Source organism: Fringilla coelebs, assembly GCF_963513975.1.
Source record: "Fringilla coelebs genome assembly, chromosome: 8".
Taxonomy (NCBI): Eukaryota; Metazoa; Chordata; class Aves; order Passeriformes; family Fringillidae; genus Fringilla; species Fringilla coelebs.
This window is the reverse complement of record NC_140066.1, coordinates 9,988,882-10,007,105: the sequence shown is the minus strand read 5'-3', so window position 1 is coordinate 10,007,105 and position 18,224 is coordinate 9,988,882. Positions and strand designations below refer to the sequence as shown.

The 18,224-nt window shown below is 37.9% G+C and overlaps 1 protein-coding gene across 7 annotated transcripts in view; it reads right to left on the bottom strand.

Annotated features, from left to right (window-relative positions):
- The window catches only part of LDB3 (LIM domain binding 3), a 112,992-nt gene that overhangs the window by 89,991 nt on the left and 4,777 nt on the right, over positions 1–18,224 (bottom strand). For 6 of the 7 annotated variants that reach the window (XM_084210663.1, XM_084210665.1, XM_084210669.1 and 3 more), the window contains exons 1-2: positions 17,035–17,076; positions 16,813–16,937 (exon numbers count right to left, since the gene is read on the bottom strand). In XM_084210663.1, coding sequence (XP_084066789.1) covers positions 16,813–16,905 — 93 coding nt within the window. In that variant the 5' untranslated portion in view covers positions 16,906–16,937; positions 17,035–17,076. Of the gene's footprint in view, positions 1–16,812; positions 16,938–17,034; positions 17,077–18,224 lie in introns of those variants that run through there. The other variant, XM_084210664.1, reaches the window with a different exon arrangement.

The window sequence follows — 18,224 nt, the reverse complement described above, 5'->3', positions numbered from 1 at the left end:
TCTGCTCCAGTGTAGACACTCAAAGCACACTATCTTTGCAACTTTTGAATGACATATAGGCTTAAATCATAGAAATTAAAGTTTGAAGTTGCCTTTGTTGGCAGAATGCAGACAACCAACCCACGTTAGTGGCAGAAAGTCAGAAAAATCCTCCACAGGATCAAAAGGATCTGTCTACATTTGTCTGTAGTTCAGTTAAGCATCTCCTTGTCATAACAAACCTATGAAGCATAGAGATCCATTAAAAAAATATATACATATAATGGATGTAGGAGAGACTGGATTTCAGAGTTGTACACTTACCCCACTGGGAAGAAAGGATTACTACAGAACCTTCTGAAGTAAACATGAATCAATACTAAGAAAATAACTCTTTTTTCCCGCCTTAAAACCTTTCACTCCCTTTCTAGCTTTCTGTAATAAACAATCAACTGGGAAACATCATCCATGTGTAGATAGTGCAGATGCTCAAATACAGTCACAATATGTTACTGTGCCAAAAAACTGAAGAATCTATATGTTTTTGCATAAACAATAGACATAGCATTTATGAATGCATAGTGCACATATTTCCATAGTGGACAGTAATACTACAACATACCATTTTGTTAACCCACCATCTAAACTCTGTTGGTATTGATAATGGAAAAAGTTTATTTTTAATGTAAATTTATATCTTAAGCTATGATAGTATTTTCTGTATTTAGTAACACAGACTGATATTGCTGAAACCTGACTTAAAAATATTTAGTACGCCACCACTTACCAATATATTGACTGTCCAAAGCATATTTTTAGAAGTGGAGTTTATTTGTCACAAAAGTTGTTTTACCTTGTTAAAATGTAGTCCTCTAGGTGGCCTGTGGTTTTATACACAGCCCTGTTCATGAAGAGCACTAATCCATATTATTACATATACTAAATGCCAATTAATTCTCCCTTATGAGTTATGATAAATGATTATTTTAGGGTGGAGCTATACATTTTCCAAAGGGTCTTTATCACAGCTATGTTGACAGGACTTTAAGTATGGTGGTATGCTTAGTACTCCCCCGAAGTAGCTGAAGTATGCGCCACAGCAGGTGCCACAAGTAGAACACAGATTTGCTTTGACATTAAAACATAGGATATAGAAAAAGTGCAGGGTTGTTTGATGGATTTATAAAAGCATGTGTTGTGAACGGTTTGGAAAAGTGGAGCCTTCAGGGTACAGCATTAGAGACAAAGCTAACTCAATTTGAAGAAATCCTGCCTTGTCATGGCAACAGTTCTCTGTACTTCATGATTGTCTGGGTATCTGTCATTAAAGAAACATTTTGCCACCTCTAAGGAAAAGCTCACTGAAATGTAACATTTTGGAGACATTAAGACCAAACTATTAAAACACATTCTTTGAGCTTTAAGGGATATATTTCCACTAAAGAACTGTAAAAATTATACTTGAATCTGTTTCACAAAATAGAAAACATGGTTTACATTTCTTTCCCATTTTTGACCGTGCCCTCTTTGTAAAAATTTAAATCTTGAATTTTTGCACCAACTCCCAGTGCCACAGAATGTTGGTAATCAAAGTAGTCCTATGCCTTCAGGGACAACATGGCATAGAAGGTGACAGTTTTCACTAAAGAATCTCTCTGATCTATGACTTTATGTCCCCAGCCTAGAGTGAGCAATTCACTCCCACAAAGTAGGAGACAGGAAGCTCCTCCTCATTAGCCTTAGCTAAACCTCTCTCCCAAAACTCCCGTACTTTGTACTTCGTGTATCCATAAGATGACATTTGCTCCTCTGCTTTCCACAATCAGTGTGAAAATGTCACTGTGGTTGTGATCTCACCAAATTTTTCCCACAAAAATTTTTTCACATTGCCTTGTACTTTTGGCCTTTGCAATGTCATTCTACAAAGACATTGATTATTCCTTTACTAATACCCCAATGATAGTATAGTATTAAGTTTTCATTTTCTTCATCCATCTGCAAAATCAGTTTTTGCTTTCTGTATGAATTAAGGTCACAGACAATTTGCAAAAATTAAATAAAATATCTAACCAGTCTGCTTGATAGTCAGTTGATGGACTATCAAGTGCCAAAACTGCAACTAAAATTAAAGATCTGTAAAAAATAATGGAGTCATCCCAACTGCAATTAGGAAAGTAGCCTAGGCAATGGATACATTTCCTAGATTAGTCGTAAAATATTTACACAGCCATAAAACCTCAACCTCACTCGCAATTAAAGAAGCCAGAGCTAGATTTGCAGATATTGAAAAAAAATTACATTCTACGGTGGTCAGTCTCCTTAATGGAGTTAGTTTATTCCAGCTAAAAATATTGCCCCTATCTTAGTGACTGTAGAATTTCTCTTACAGATGAATTTTAACATTATGTTAAATAGTATGTTTTCCAAGCTCTTTTTATACATAAATGATTGAGAACAGTGGAATTATCCTTCAACTCAGAAGGTTCTCTTGATGAATATATTCCCCTGTAACTTCATAGAACCAGTGGAATTATACCAGGAATAAATCTGTTCCAGTATCTTCAGTTACTCTATTTGGAAACCAGTCATTTGCCTGACCTTCAGTGCAATGCTAAAAACAGAGTTTGTCTGTCATCAAGAGCCAGTGAGATTTCAGATAAAACAGAAGTCATGGCTCCTGCAATGAAATTCCAGGAGTGTCCATCAAAGGCTTGCCAACAATAGCATCTCACTCAGTCAAGACTTTCATACTTTGATAAAACTAGGGGAGAGGGGGAAGAGGGGATTTGACATTGGGAGTTGGCCATGTCACAGCAACTTAGGGCTCACTCTCAACTATACCAATCCAAAATAATTCTTTAATTATATTCTACTAAAACTTTTATGAGGTGAATAGCTTTGGTTCTTTAAAGGTCCAGTAATTTCTCACTCTATTGACAATTTGCTTCTTGGGGTTTTCTAGTTGGTTGTGAAGTTTTTTTATCCCTCTGGGGGAACATTCCTTCCAACTGCCAGCACCACAATTTATTTAAAGTAACACAGAACAGCAAAAAATGAATCAGGTCTATTCTAAACGTGAGAGCAAATACTGCAAGCAAGCAGTGAAGTGGAAGTAGGACTTCCTTGTTTAAATTACAATGGATTAATCTTGTGTTCACTAGACTAAAAGGACTGTTATGGAAAGACAATTGCCAGGCAAGATTTCAATCTTCTTCCTTATGGTCCCCTGCCAGTGTATAGGCTTAAAGTGCTCTCTCTTCTGTCAAACTGGCATTTGTCTTGACATTACTTAACCCAAATTTAAATCTCAAAATACCATCCCAGTCCTAGAGCATATTGCCCAATGCTTTGATAGTGAGAGATGGCAATTTCCACATGCAGTTTAGATATCCATCGGTACATACAATGCTTGCTAACAACCTCACTATCTTGGAATATATGCTTACATTTCTAGTATTTGCACAGTTGGCTCAGTCTTGTAGTTCCTTTGGTTTCTACTTAGAGGACACAAACAGTAATATTAATGATGAGACTGTCAATAACAGTGGGTTGGAATGAAGCCACCAAAAAAGGATATCACATAACATGGTCTTCTCATCTCACAAAACGGACAATATATATTTTAAACAAAAAATAAAGTCCTGTCCTGGTCTCTCTTGCTGGTCTTTGCAATGAAAATTAACCATAAAAAAAAAAAACAGATTAGGGAAGTGTCAGAGGTAAGAATGGAAAGGAAAAAGACTTCAAGAAAATATCAAAGATCACAGAAGTGAAAAAAGTATTTTAAAGTTAAGAGGATGTTAAAATTCATATTATCAATTTTTAAGTGCAGCTTATAGGCAGCTCTCCTTGAATATGAGGCCATGGCACTATCTCTGTTACATTATCTAATTGAATTGAGGACTATCACAGTGCAACCTACTTGCACTATAAAGTGATACAAGTCACCAGAGGAAGGGAGGAAAGTGTCAAGAGGCACAACCAACCAACGGCTATTTGTCCTAAGCTGCACAAAAAGTAAAAAGATACCATCAAAACAGCCTGGATTTTACTAATTCTGATATCAAAGCAAGGGTAAACTGGGCAAAAAGTAAGTAATGGTGTGACAAATTGCACAGAAAAGATACACATATAGATATATGTATATGTAATCAGGAATATCTGTTCATCATGAGTGTTAAAGAAAATTTAAAAAAAGAAAAAGAGGGGGGTTTTCTTAGGCCATTAGCATCCAAAGACAAATACACAGGTCCCAGGCAGTAGGCACTCAGCAAAGAAAATAGGGAGAACACTTTTGTGTTCCAACTAAAAATGAGCTCAATTAAAAATGAACCAAGGACATTGCAAGTCACTGCCTTTTTCATCTGTTCTCAGGATTTGATATCTTTCTATTAAAATATGCTTTTACTTGATTATTTGTTGTTGTTAACAGATAAAACCCAGGAATTTGGAGATGTTAATTATTACGACTTTACTCAATAAATAGATGAAAATATTCAAATAAATACTAAGAAACAATTAGATGTTTCAAATTCACCTCTTCAAGGAGGTCACCATCATCTCTTTTAATGTGTTACAATTTAGCCAGAAAAAAGCTTCTCTCATGATACACTGAGAAAATTAGTTTTTACTGAGTATCCCGTTATTGTCATTGCTGCAACAGTAAGAAGATATGAACAGCTTCAAAAGATGGCATGTACCCTTTATTTAAAAAAGAAAAAAAAAAAACTTTTGCAATTTGGGGGCTTTTCTCAATAGCTCCTGATCCCTATTTTGCTATGGTAAAATTATGTTGTCTGCAGTGGAAAAAGATAATATTTTAGAGAGTATTTTCCAAACATTTCTCTTCACAGCATTAGTGTATCCAAGAGCAGCAGCACACTGGTGTGGATGTATGGCACAAATAGCCTCAGACAGTAGCCAAGATGCTTTATGGGAAGACTGAAACTAAAGACTTGTGGCATCCAGGCCAGAACATTCACTGTGGATGTTCTAAAATTAAACACCAGCAAGGAAACTTTATTCCTACCTAAACCCTTTATCCATGAATTGAACCAAGAGGCTTAACAACCAACTACATGGTGAGAGCTCTTTCCTGGCCTCCGAAGCTTGGAGATGCATTTAATATTGGAACCCACTCCAATCTCTGCAAAACCAGTGGAGGAGGATCAAGACTTAATGGAGACAAAAGAAGTAATATTGTTTACCAGTCCTCTTAACAATACTTCCCTCAGATAAAACTAATTAAAGGTTTAGTTAATAAGGCAAATAAGGGCTAAATTATAATAAAACTACTTTGTACTGCTTTCTAGTCTATGAAGAGCTTTATTAAAACAAAATTTAGAGACCAAATTAAACATTTAAGCTAAACACTCAGACTAGCAAGAAATAAAGACATCTACCCACAACATCAAATGGCATGAAACTCAGATTCAGCCTGGAATTCTTTCCCTGTGAGAAAGATCAACATTTCACACTGTACTTATAAAATGTAATACTGTACAAGAGAGTGTCCTGCCTCCTTTCCAGGTTGTCTTTAGGACACATGAACTCCAGGGAATTGTGGGTGGAATGTATAAAAGATCTTATTGCAGCTGCTGGTACTGCATCTGTTCAAGAGATAAATAAAGCAGCTAAGTTCTAGTTTTGGTTTCATACACTGCAAGTCCCTTGACATGCATAGAAATTATATACCACCTCCTCATCTTGTCAATCACACTGCAAATATGTCTTCAATATTGTAGAAGGGATGATCACTTCTTGTTGCTAGAAATGTTCTCACAAGCTGGGAAAACCTCCACGACAAGTCACACACACTGGAAAAAAACTAAAGCACTTCATTTTCTTCCAGAGAGTAATCTGTTCATGTAAATTATCAATCTTTAGACTTTTTCCTCATTCTTCCTAGGAAAGAATTAGGTCTAGATAAAACTGATGTGAAATTAAAACTGAATTACTTCACTAATTATCTAGACCATCAAAAAAGTTTATTCTGTTTTGTTTCCCTTCACCACAACTTAATCCCCATGTTTTGGCATGTGGAATTTATGAGAATGTTCTCACTTTGTAATTTTTATAAATATATTTTAAAGAATATTATTGTGTTTTTACTATCCATGCTCAGCATATTTTCTTCAAAGAAAAAGTTGGAGATTACTACCTAAGATGCCACTTTGCAGAGTGAGGAACAACTGCTATGAAGAAAATTAAGCACAGATATGTAGGGAAAGGGAAATGCTGCTGAGCAGGACAAATCCATCTTTTTGTGGACCATGCGACGTGTGGCTGTAAAAGGAGCAAAGTCTCTTCCAGTAAGGTCAGTGAAGATGCACTTTGTTGTCAACACAGAAGTCATATTGGTTTTATTTGCAGCTTGAGTTTCTTAACAGAGGCTAGAGAACAGAATCAGAGAAACAGGAAACCCCCCAGCTTCACACAGAGCAGTCATGAACTTCCATGTGGCACCATATTTAGCCAGCTCCTTTCTGCACATTCCTGCTCTGTCCCTTCATGGCTCTAGAGGACATGATAACACCTTTTGGAGGGTCCAAGTCTTTCACTTCCCAAATGCAGTCTTCCTCTTTTTGCTCCTCCACTCTAAGTGCACTTAATCTGAACAGCATTGAAAGCTGGAACAAAGAAAGGCTAGCACATGCTGGTGAGGCAGTATGTGGGAACAGAGCAAGGAAAGGAGGCAAGAGAAAGAGGCCACATAAGCATCCAAGGCATGTGGAAAGAGGAGACAGCAGAGAACAATCTCACATGGAGTGAGGATGAATGCCAAAAGCCATCAGTACTTGTCCTTGCAGCTGGCTGCTACAGCTGAGGCACACAGCCCTCAAGGGTGGGATAAAGCCTCCCTCAAAGAGAGTAGATCTTTGCTATTCCTCAGGGGTGAAACAGCCAAACAGTTCTGGACATCAATAATCTGTTCACCCTTCCTATGAGGTGCCAACAGTCTGATACCCACAACTCTGTGTACTCAGCCTGAACTACTGAGAACTATATGGCAAACAAGCACGTGCTTCAATTTTAGAAGTGTTGCCCTGAAAAGAAGCAGTACCAAGCAGTGGGCAATCAAACAGGGAAGAGATTGCAGTTTAGGTAGATGTGGTTTGCTGCTGTCCACTCAGCTGTTGATGCTTGCAGACTGCTGACCACTTCTTATCATGAAGAAAGCAAAGCACACATGAAATCGAGAGATCCTCATCCACTCACCCCGTACAGTTGACAAAAGGATTAAAGGATTTAATCTTGCAGAATTTGCTAGTTAATTTAAGCAAAACAGTGAGATAAGAATCGTTTAGACAGGAAAGGAATTGTGACAGTAGGTTAGGTTACAATTCTTGTTAAAAAAAAAAATAGCAGAAAGACTAATATTTTTTTCCTACAATAATTAACCTTAGACATTGCTCATAAAAAAGGCTATCTTACTTTGACTTTTCATTTTTTAAACACCTGCCATAGTACTAACTGCCCTTAGCCATTTTTGAATCCACTATGATTAGGTAAGGAGAGAATGCTGACATTCTCAAATAGAACAGGAAGGTCCCAGTGACCCCCAGGATCAAGAAAAGGCTGCCCAAATTCACCCTAATACCAGGGCACTCAGATTTGGCACTATGCACCAGAATCTGGGGTTACACGTAGTATTTTTGGAGTTTTGGATAAGATGTCCCATTCCAGAAGCTTGAGGTAAACGTAGCATTGGTTCCAATTCAAAATAGCTTCCTAAGTTACTGGATGCTTTAAATATAGCATGAGAGTCCCACAGAGGCTTCTCAAGAGTGTGCACAGCACCCCAAACAGGTATAGTAAGTACTACAATGCACTGGAAATATTTTTATTCATGCCACAAAGAATAATTGTCACTAATGCTGGCTTCAAACTGATAACCCATAAATTGTTTAAAGTAAGCATGTGCCCTTAAGCCTGCTACTTTTAATAAGAATAAGGGTTTATGTCTTTATTAGGTATGGCTAAGCAAGAGAGCACAGAGCGAAAATAGCCCAGAAGCTGGAATTTGGACTCTGAGTAAGGGAAAGGTGGGAAAAGGGCGAGACCATGTGAAAGGCTGTGCTCCTCCTAATCCTCAGCTGCCATTGCTACAAATCAAGTGTATTTGGAAGGATTTTGGAGAAAGGTTAAAACCTATTTATGCACTGTGTCCAGGCACTAAACACCTGTGGCATCGATGATCACAACACCAGCTACGCACGTGGGAAGTGCAGAAAGTAACTCTACCCTTGTCAGGGGATTTGCATGCCTTTAAGACATTTGGCCCATTTCATCTTCCTAAAAGAAGAGCAAGATCTCATTGACGTTTTGGAAAATGGCTGCTAACCACCAATACCAAAGAGTCACCTTGTAGAAGCCCATTCAAGATATCATCTGGAGCCATTTGTAAGCTGAAAATGAATTTTTTCCCTCTATTTATTGTGTGCTTTTTCTCGTGTAAATCTCTTAGAAGAACACAAACAGCTTTACATTTAGGGAAATATTGTACTCTTCATGGACCCGAAAACCAGAAGAATTTAGAACTGTCTGCAAAGGATACCCAACAGTAAGGCTGACCTAAGCTTCAGGGCAAGCTTTATGTGGCCAAGCTTTTATTTCTTTTACAACCTGAGTTTTATGATAGTAGATAAATAAAATACTTTAAAAAAAATCATAAACTATGCAACACATTTTGACAGGTGATACCTGGTAGCTTTTAAATATATAACGTGACTTAAGGGTCAACACAATGTGCCTTAACACAATGCATAATGTGCATTTATTGAAGTCTTTGTCCTCACTCTGTACCAGCAAAAAATTTTTATTAATTAATGAATGTCATTTATTAAATATCATAGCATACTTCTACCAAATTAGCATTTAGAAATTTAGACAACTGTAACAGAAAGCCTATTTGGATATTTTGTTCTCAGGTAACCTTTTTATTAAGGCTTTAATTACACTAACACAGAAGAAACAGCCCTTTAACATGCTGTGCATAGAAACCATTCCTTTCCAATTAGCATTATTCATTTCTACTAGCACAGTACTGCTGACATTGCCAGACAAGGTTTTAAATTCATTTATATCCTCCAAACTTGCAGCTGCAATTGTCAGCAGAAATTTCCCTCTTTCCTCTCCCCTTCTCAAGATCTTTCAACAGGGACTAATCATTTACCTGGCTAATCTTGCAACAAAACTCAGTGGAAAAGAAGAGTATTATCTCATGTTACACTGGACACTACTAAATGCTATATTATGCATTAAAATGGTGGCACCTCAGGCACCCCCGTGCAGACACTTCTAGTTACACATGAACTGGCTACATGAGATTGTCTTCTCAGCTAGCTGCAGCCCGCCATGAAAGCTAGAGTATAGTGAAGCCTATTACATTTTGTACACCATTTTCATACTTCTACATTGCTACTCAAGGTTGGTGTTATTTTGTATTTAAATACCCACATTTTTGATCGTTATAGTATAACATACACTTTATGCTACTAATTCAACAACAAGATGGGAACTGCTGTTGCTAGTATAGAAAGTTAATGATAACATATTTGCAGAGCTAATTTCTCCTTGTGGCTGGAGAATATTTTGCAATAATGTATTCAGAATGGAGATAATGACAGAGTTATCTACAGTGTTATTAAGACAGTTATTTACAGAGTTCAGACATCAGACACTAATAAAAAGTTTTACCTGAAAAAAAGCTTATTGTGCATTTTAATCATGAAGCACTAACAGTTCAGCAGCTTTAAAGTCATAATTTAATGGTTACCCCCTGATGTTTACTCATTCTAAAGGATCTGCAAAATTATTAACTTCAATAATAATTATATAAATCTGAGGACTTCCTGAAATACTACATCAACTATATTCTCATACAAATAAACTCTAGGTCAAAGACTAAACAATGTGTCAGACTACATTATCCAGTTGCCAGGGGACACTGTCAAATCTCAAAACAAGTGAAAAAGGAATATATTCAATTTGAGTTGTGGATCTGTTTCATTATGTAAAGAAAACTCTCTCCTCCCTCCTCCATAAAACCACAAGAGCTGCTGTTATCCCAAGTTGTGAACTCAGTTTTCACCAGTCTTGAGACCATGTTTCCCAGAGCTAACACTATCTGCCTCCTGTTCAAGGGAAGAGCTGCAATTCCCTTTCTTTTGCAGGAAACAAAGCTGCAAAGTTACTTTATCAACTGAACCGGCAATTGCATAAATGTTATTCAGCCCAGTTATTTTATAGAATGAGCTCTTTTCACAGATAATGCCACACAAGTATTGATGATTCAGCTACAATACCACTCCAAATTAAAAAGCACTTAGGAGGTAAAATGAAGAAAGGGCTTCAAACCCATGGGTTATGTATCTTGTGTCTGAACAGTCAGAATACCATGTTCAATGATCTAACACCATTTAAACCAGAAACTCAGCTATTACAGGCCATTACTCACATTTACCTGGCCTATATTCTACCAGAGTGTTGTTTCTCCTTAAATGCAAAACAGATAGAATTGATGAACATAGACTTAAATAGATGATTTCTGCACAGCATCTGTGCAGAGCACATAATACTCCTTATATACCCCTGACCTTCAGCAGTGGACTTAGTATTTAGTGATTACTTTAATCACACAAACAGATAAGTGGGGCTTCCTTTGTGTTCTGAGTAACTACTTGATTTAGAAAAGAAATCATTTGACCAAGGGCTGCAGCTAGCTACATGCTGTTCCTGAAAGTTATTTAGTCAAGTACAATACATGCATTCATATCCCATTGTATTATCATGCTACAGTTTAAACAAAATTGTAATAAAAGCACTCTTCAACAAATAAATCTGAGTTTAAAGTTACAACAACAAACTTCATGGATTTTTCAGAATATTTTCTGCCAGGAAAGAAAACAAAAGCTTCTTACTTCTAGCATGACTGTTTACCCAGAGGGAAAAATAACCCATCTTGTGCTGGAACTGCTTTGGATACAAAACTGGATGTTTGCTGAAATCAAACCTTCTCTTAAAGTGCTAGTGGCTCTGGTGAAACATCCATTGGGATTACTTCTCAGACCTGACGCAGTATTTTTGATCAAGACGGAAAATGCTGTCTACCTCAGGATAACTAACACCTTACCTCTTAGAGCACCTGCACAGCCATGTTTAAACCTCTCTTTTACTCACAGCAGAGACCTGAACTGCCTCCCCAATAAACTGGGATTTTTTGATCTCCAGGTGCCAGGACCCATTTCTCTGGTCCAAAAAGTATTATTTAAATGAAACTCAAATATAGAATTTGCTCCCTCCTTCCTTGTCTGAATAGACATGACACTTGTGTTTGATGAGACATGCAACCTTCTCATACAAATGCCCTGTACACTGAACTGCCATTTGCAGTACAGATGCTGTCAACTGGAACATCTCAAATAAACAATACCAAATCAGGAAGCTGAGGAGTTACTTGTAGGGCTTAGGCTCACAGAAACACAATCATTTCTGATGTAGCTGTAAACATACCAGAACTGGCTTGCAAATTAGTTTGAAAGCAAACATACCACATCAGATAACTGGCATTCTCCTAGGATACTGACATTGTTTGTATATATAACAAATAATTGCAAGTAATAAAATTCACAGTGCTTTAACTTCACATGAGGTGACTGTTACTCGAGAAGTAATCAACAAATTAAACACAAAGAAATGCTGATGCCCACAGAATAGTTGTTCTATCAAAAAAATAGATAGTAAACTTTTGGAGTGTCCTGAAAATTTGGCCTGGAAGTATTTAACCTTCCACTGACAAGAAACTATTTTGAGTTAAACTGTAAGAAGGTTGGAAGAATGTGAAACTGCTAAGGCATAAGAAATTACTACAGTTTGTCTAGGCATAATACAGTCATTATATTAAATGGCTCACTTCCTTCTCAGAAGTTGACTCAGTCATTTGAACTTTAAAGGAAACAGGAAAAATCTCTACTGAGTAGTGGTTGAAGAGGAAGACTCCTAGACTCCTAGAGGACATAAGACTTATCTGTTAGTTTTGTAGAATATCAACTATTATAAATACTAATCTATAGCTTTTGGTTTAGTGAAGGACTTCTTATTTGGAGATTAAGAAAAACCCTCTCAAAGCTGCAGCTGCAGCTTTAGGACAGCGACTCAGCAGTCTGATTCAGCAAAGGGGGATGCTTAACAGGTGATGTGGTACCAGCACTTTAAGAGAACTTGCTGAATTGTTTCAGTTCACTCAATACAGGTAAACTGCATTTTTCTGATTACAGTTTATGTACAGCACCACATGGCCATTCAAAGGACAGCTGCAGAATGCACAGAGCCTGACCCAGATCATCTGAGGCTTCCCCGCATTCAAGAATAGAAGAAAAAAAAGTGAAGAGGGACTGCCTTCCCTCCTCAGCTGCCTGTTGTAAGACACCAGCCCACAGGAAATGAATACTCTCACATAGCTCCTCTAAAGCAAAGGCAGTGACAGCCAGAGGTTGGCATATGTATGTTAGGGAGGGGAGGAGGGACAGGAAGCAATCAGCAAGAGACGCTGATAAAAGGAAAGAGCCTAACAACTCTGAGAAAAAAACCTTCCTGCTCCTGCAGACTGCAAAATGCTAGACCAGGGTTTTCCCCCAGACTCAAAAAGTTGTTTCAGGTTGCTTGTAGCAGAGTCAGTGTGCAGATCAGCTAATTTAATTCTTTTTGTAGAAGTGTTTGCTATTTTCCCTCCCTGGACTTATATATTCACCAGACTTCAACCTTTTCATCACTTAATTGAATAAAAAAAAATATTTCTTGAATGTTATTGTTTTGTTTAAACACTTATCTCCTGTTTCAGGCTTTGGCTTCTGATTTGGAATCCAAGCAGTTAAAAAAACCTCTCTATTAGGAAATACAAAACTGTATAGATAACCACAGAGTGAATATACCAGTGATGAGCTACCACAGTGATTTAGATAATACTTCCACTACCTCAGATAATGATTGCTCCTTCACACATTTCAGCTCCACCTTCAAGCCAGCCTGTCTCACTAGAAAAATTTACTGTTCAGAAAAAAAGACTCAGAACTATATGAAAATATTCTGTTATTGCATCCAAGCATGTACAATCGCACCATCTTAGGTAGCATGGCAACTGAGCACTTAGATAATTAACTATGTCCAAAAGCCTTCTTACAGAGGATTAGGTCTATAAAATTAATGAATTCTGCTTGCTTCCAGACAGTTCAAACAGTAGGAGAAAATAAACAGCTTTGCTGCCCACATCAATTTGGAAAGACCAGATTTATGTATACGATCATGCCACTGGTGACAGTGCTTAGCACTGCCAACAACCTGCAAGTCTGATTCATTTCAGCAGGGCTAACAGATGCTTAGCTTTATTAAGTCTGTCAATACTGTTTTTCTATGTCTGCTACCTGCTCATGACATCTGATGACAGAATTTGACATCTCATAACAGAATTTTTTTAGTGAGTAGGATGGTCTGCAGGGCGGTGACTGGAAAATAGTATACAGATGATAGTATACAGATGCTATTGTTAAAGGAGTGTGAATGTTGCAGAGCGATCTTAACTCTTCCCTACTTGTTTTTGTCTCCTGTTTTCTTGTTCCCATCTCCTATGTTAGTCAGGCACTTATTTTTAGATAAAGAACAGATAAGCAGAACAATCCATTTCAGGGGAACACATCTTCACCTGTCACCCAGCTGACTGACTGTGACTCCTGTGCATTATGCTGTTGACAATTCAGCAGTGAGCTGATCACCTTGGCCTACCTGAATGGAAGAAAATACACTGTTTGAGGCACCATTTTAAAGACTTCTTTAGAAGTGAACTGTTATACCAAACAGCTCTGTGTAATTCCCTTCCTCATCCACGGTGTTAAGAACATTTTTCCTGAAGCATTAGCAATCCCACAATCCTGTATTGTGCTTTTCTCAGCAAGTTTCAAAGACCTTCAGGATTTCTCCACTGCTCTCCAGGTAAAGTGTGAGGTGGGTGGGAATTTTATAGGGCTCACTGACAGAGTGCAGGTCAACAGACACCCACCTTATGTCTATGCATGGGCTAGCTTCATAATGGCACAATACTGGTGTCCTCTTTTGGGAGGGTGCTTGGAAACATCTCGGTCTAATATTACAGATGGGATGAACAACCCTGCTGTATTAGACTCTTTCCATAATTTTTCTTAGGAGCTTAGAGGCCATGCTCTTGCAGCATAACAGAAGAACACAGAGTCTTCATGAAAAAGGAGGAATTCTTCTGTTCTCTGTGGAGTATTCACAGACAGTCTACTTAATGGGGGCACTCAGAGCACGGTGAACATGTCTGCATGCAAACCCAGTCTGCAGGCTTAGAAGGACACTGTGCACATGCAGCCAAAAGGGCCATGGCACATCTGATATTAAAAGCAATTATAATACTCTTTAAGACGAAGTATTTGGAGTTTAGGACTCATCTTACACATAGAAAGTCTAATCTCATCTCAGGGCAGCTGTGGATCAAAACCAGTCCATAAATAGGTGTACAGCACCCACTAGCAACATTTAGAGCTGTGTGCCCTTTCCAAGAAGAACACCTTCCTCACAGTTATCTTCTCTCCCCTCCTCCCCACCAGGAATATCTTAAAATGTAAGTACAGCTTCCCTTTTCCCACCTCAATAAGACTGCAATTATGTTGAGTTCATAGGTCAACTCACTTATAATTGAAATTTCTGATCTGTTTGGAGATATATTTATGTGACAGATGACAAAGAAAAAAACAGATTATCATCAAAAAGTCATGTATTATACTGTGTTCCAATCAAAACCATCACAATCAGCAGGCATAACTATCCCAACTCCCCCTGAAAGAGGCTATGTTAATTTCGGTATGTCTGCTTCTGCCCTCATAAGGCAAGCTCTAAAATCCAATCCCATCTCAAAGCTGTAGCCCAGCTAAAAACTGGGCCTCACTGGGAGGAGTTTAAAAACACTTAACAGTGCTTTCTGACACTGCTATGGCTGAAATTGCAGTCAGCTCAGTGAAGAGCTAATTCCTCCACACCTCTGGGAATTCAGCTGTTGCAGTTTCATTTCTGCTCCTCCTATGCTCTCAAAAGCCTCATAAAAATCATACAGCCTTTGGGCATAGTGTTTACACTTCCACAGATTACAATCTGAGACAATGAGCTCTTTGGAAAACAATTGGCTTTTCATTACTGATTGTGTCACATTCACTGCAAGTGCTACAGCCCTGGCCCATGGCTAACAGACTCTAGGTATGACTGAATGACTTATAAGAAAATAATCAACATCATACAGTGCAGGCTGCAAAGTGTCATGAAAACACCTACAAAAATATGATGACACCTCTCTGTACTTACCTTGGGTGGGATGAAAAAAGAAATACCAACACTATTTTCAGGAGCAAAATTAATCTAAGTTTATGAAGGGAGTTTATTTTTGTAGATGGGGGTATTTTAGGTGGTTTTTTGCTTGTTTGCTTTTGATAAAACTGCCAGAACAGCCTTATTTATAATTGCTATGCTGCAAAAGGAGTTATGAAAAATATGTCTCATCATCATAGTATTAAGGTAAACATGGCTCTGTCTTCCAAGAAAGAGATAATGTGCATAAGAACAAGGGAGATCAGATGATACAGTTTCACAGCATAAATATAAAACAGCATAGGTAAGATTTCAGAAGCTCACCAACTGACTTTGAATCACATTTGTTGCAGAGATATAAATTTTTGTACCCGCAACTTAATAGACTGTATTTTTTCATTATGAAAAAAAAATATAGTTTTAAAAGCAGTGTAGATGTCTTTTTTAATTATTATTTTTGAGTGGAGCAGGCCTTTTATTTGCATTCTACTTGTTTGTCTGATTAAATCATTCTGGTATTTCTCTTACATGCTGTTATGTAAGTAACCTCTCTTGTCACTGTACTGCAAAATAAGCCTTGTGCAGGTGATTTGTGGGGGAGCCAAAACCTCTCTAGAAAGACCTGAACATTCTGGAGCAGATTTGAGACTATCAGAAACAAGAAACGAAGAAGGGAGCTACCAGAAATCACGCAGAACTGTCTTACAAGAGAAAAGTAGGTAAGGGAAACACAAATTTCCTGAAAACCATTCAATGTTAAAAATATTTAAGAAACAGAGCTAATTCAGGTAATAGGAATTCTGAATTGCAACACCTTAAAATAATGCTTCAAGGGGAAGAGAAAAGAAAAAGGCAGCTAGGAGATACATGGCTGTAATTGACAGATACACCAGGTAATTAATTATTAAATCCATGCTGTTTGTCAGCTACAAATGGAAGGCTTCTGCATAATTTAAGACAGTATCTTAAGTACTACTGAGCCTTCTGCTTGACATGTCTAATTTTTATCCAGCTATTGCACCCCATCACAAGAGGGGACACATCCCTGTCTTTGTTCAGTTTTAACATCTGACTTCACATACTTATAAGGAGCTACATGTTTATTTTCTAGAAATATAATTCTATATTCCTATTCAGAGTTGTTCTTTTCCCTTCCCCCCACATTACACCAGTGAGGCCCCTACCAGCAGAAAAAGAGACAACACTGTACAGAATAGAACTGGAAGCTTACTTAAAAGAGACAGTATCACCATCCATAAAAATATAACAACCAGAACTGCCTTCCTGAGGCATTATCAATGCCAGGTTGTACTTCAAACTGGCACATTTCTTGTTCAGATTATATTGTCTTTATTCACACCTAGGTGCAAAGATCTTCAATTCTGCTAGGCCAGGTCAAAGTGTACATGATTGCTATTTTCCAACCCAAACAAGCTCAACAAGGTTTTTTTGCACACTTACTCTGGAGATGGTCAAGGGCATGTTGAAGTCCTTGCCCCCTTGCAGTCGGAAGCCCCACGGTCCAGGTCCATTCAGAGTCACACTGTAAGCCATGTTGTACCACTTTCACAGGCAGCAACAGGGCACTGCAGGACAGAAGGACGGGGCAGACAGAAAAAAGTGTGAAAAACCGGACGGAGAACAGGGAAGGGTTTTACGAAAGCAATTCTCTTTCTGCCTTGCCTGTTCAGTTGTGCTCTGATACCACCTAAGAATAGATGGGAGCTATAATGCAGATGCTGATATCCCAGCTGAGGAGGGCCCATAAAAGGTTTGTAACCAGACACCTACTATGCAAAGACTTCATGACTCAGAGGTCTAATATAGTCCCCATGGAAGGGGACAGATCTTTCTAGGCTCCTCAAGCCCCTCATGCTGCTCAGTTACTTTATGGACAAAACACATGTTTTAAAAAAACAAGCAAACAAAATCCCATTCTAAAATCCTAAACACGCAAGTCTCTTCACTAACCTGTTAACAACTACAAAGCCATTTTTAAATTCTGCTTCAGCACATAGGTATCTTGCATTGTGACATATAATACAAATTCTTTCTAGATAGATATTTCCACATGTAGCAGAAAAGGCACCAAGAAGATGTTAACCTTCTTTTGCAATGCTTTGTTAAACTGAAAAAAGTATGTACTACATGTATTTAGCATCGCCAAAAAAAAATCCCACAACTTCATGTCTGGCTCTTAGTTCCAGAGCCCTTGCTTTCCCTAGGAAAAATTAACATTTATTTTTTCTGAATACAGAAAGATCATGGGATACTTCTAATCAGCATATAATTTCTGTGACAAAAGCACGGTTTCACTACATACTTGTTCCATCGTTTCAATACAAGTCTTCTAAAGATGTGACACTTGAATTAAAGGCTAAGAATACAAATAGTTAGCTAATTGCTGCCTTAATTAATTCCTTGATTTTTTCATAGTTTACATTCCAGTTCTTAGGAGTTCCATAAAACTATAACCCTTGTTCAGTAATGCTGGATGACATTTCTGCACTAGATTGGAAATTGCTAAAATACAGAGAGCACGAGGGTAGGGAAGAAGCTGTTGGCAGAACTACAGATATAAACAGAAAGTTTCTGCTCTCAGGGTAAAGCTACAAACATTAAGTAACCCTCACCCCTTTCAAGTCATTAATTTGTGCAGGACCTCCAGAACCCTCCTTCTGTACCTTTGTAGCACTTATCCTCTTTTATCCTCTGGTTAGAAAGAAATTGCCATTCTATTTAAAAAGGGGGAGAAAATGTCCCTCAAACATGGGTTTTACTTTGATAATCAAAAAGACAAGCAAGCCCACTCAATGCACTAGAGTGAGGCAGCTCAGCTTGAACATTGATCACCCTGCCAATACACCTACCTT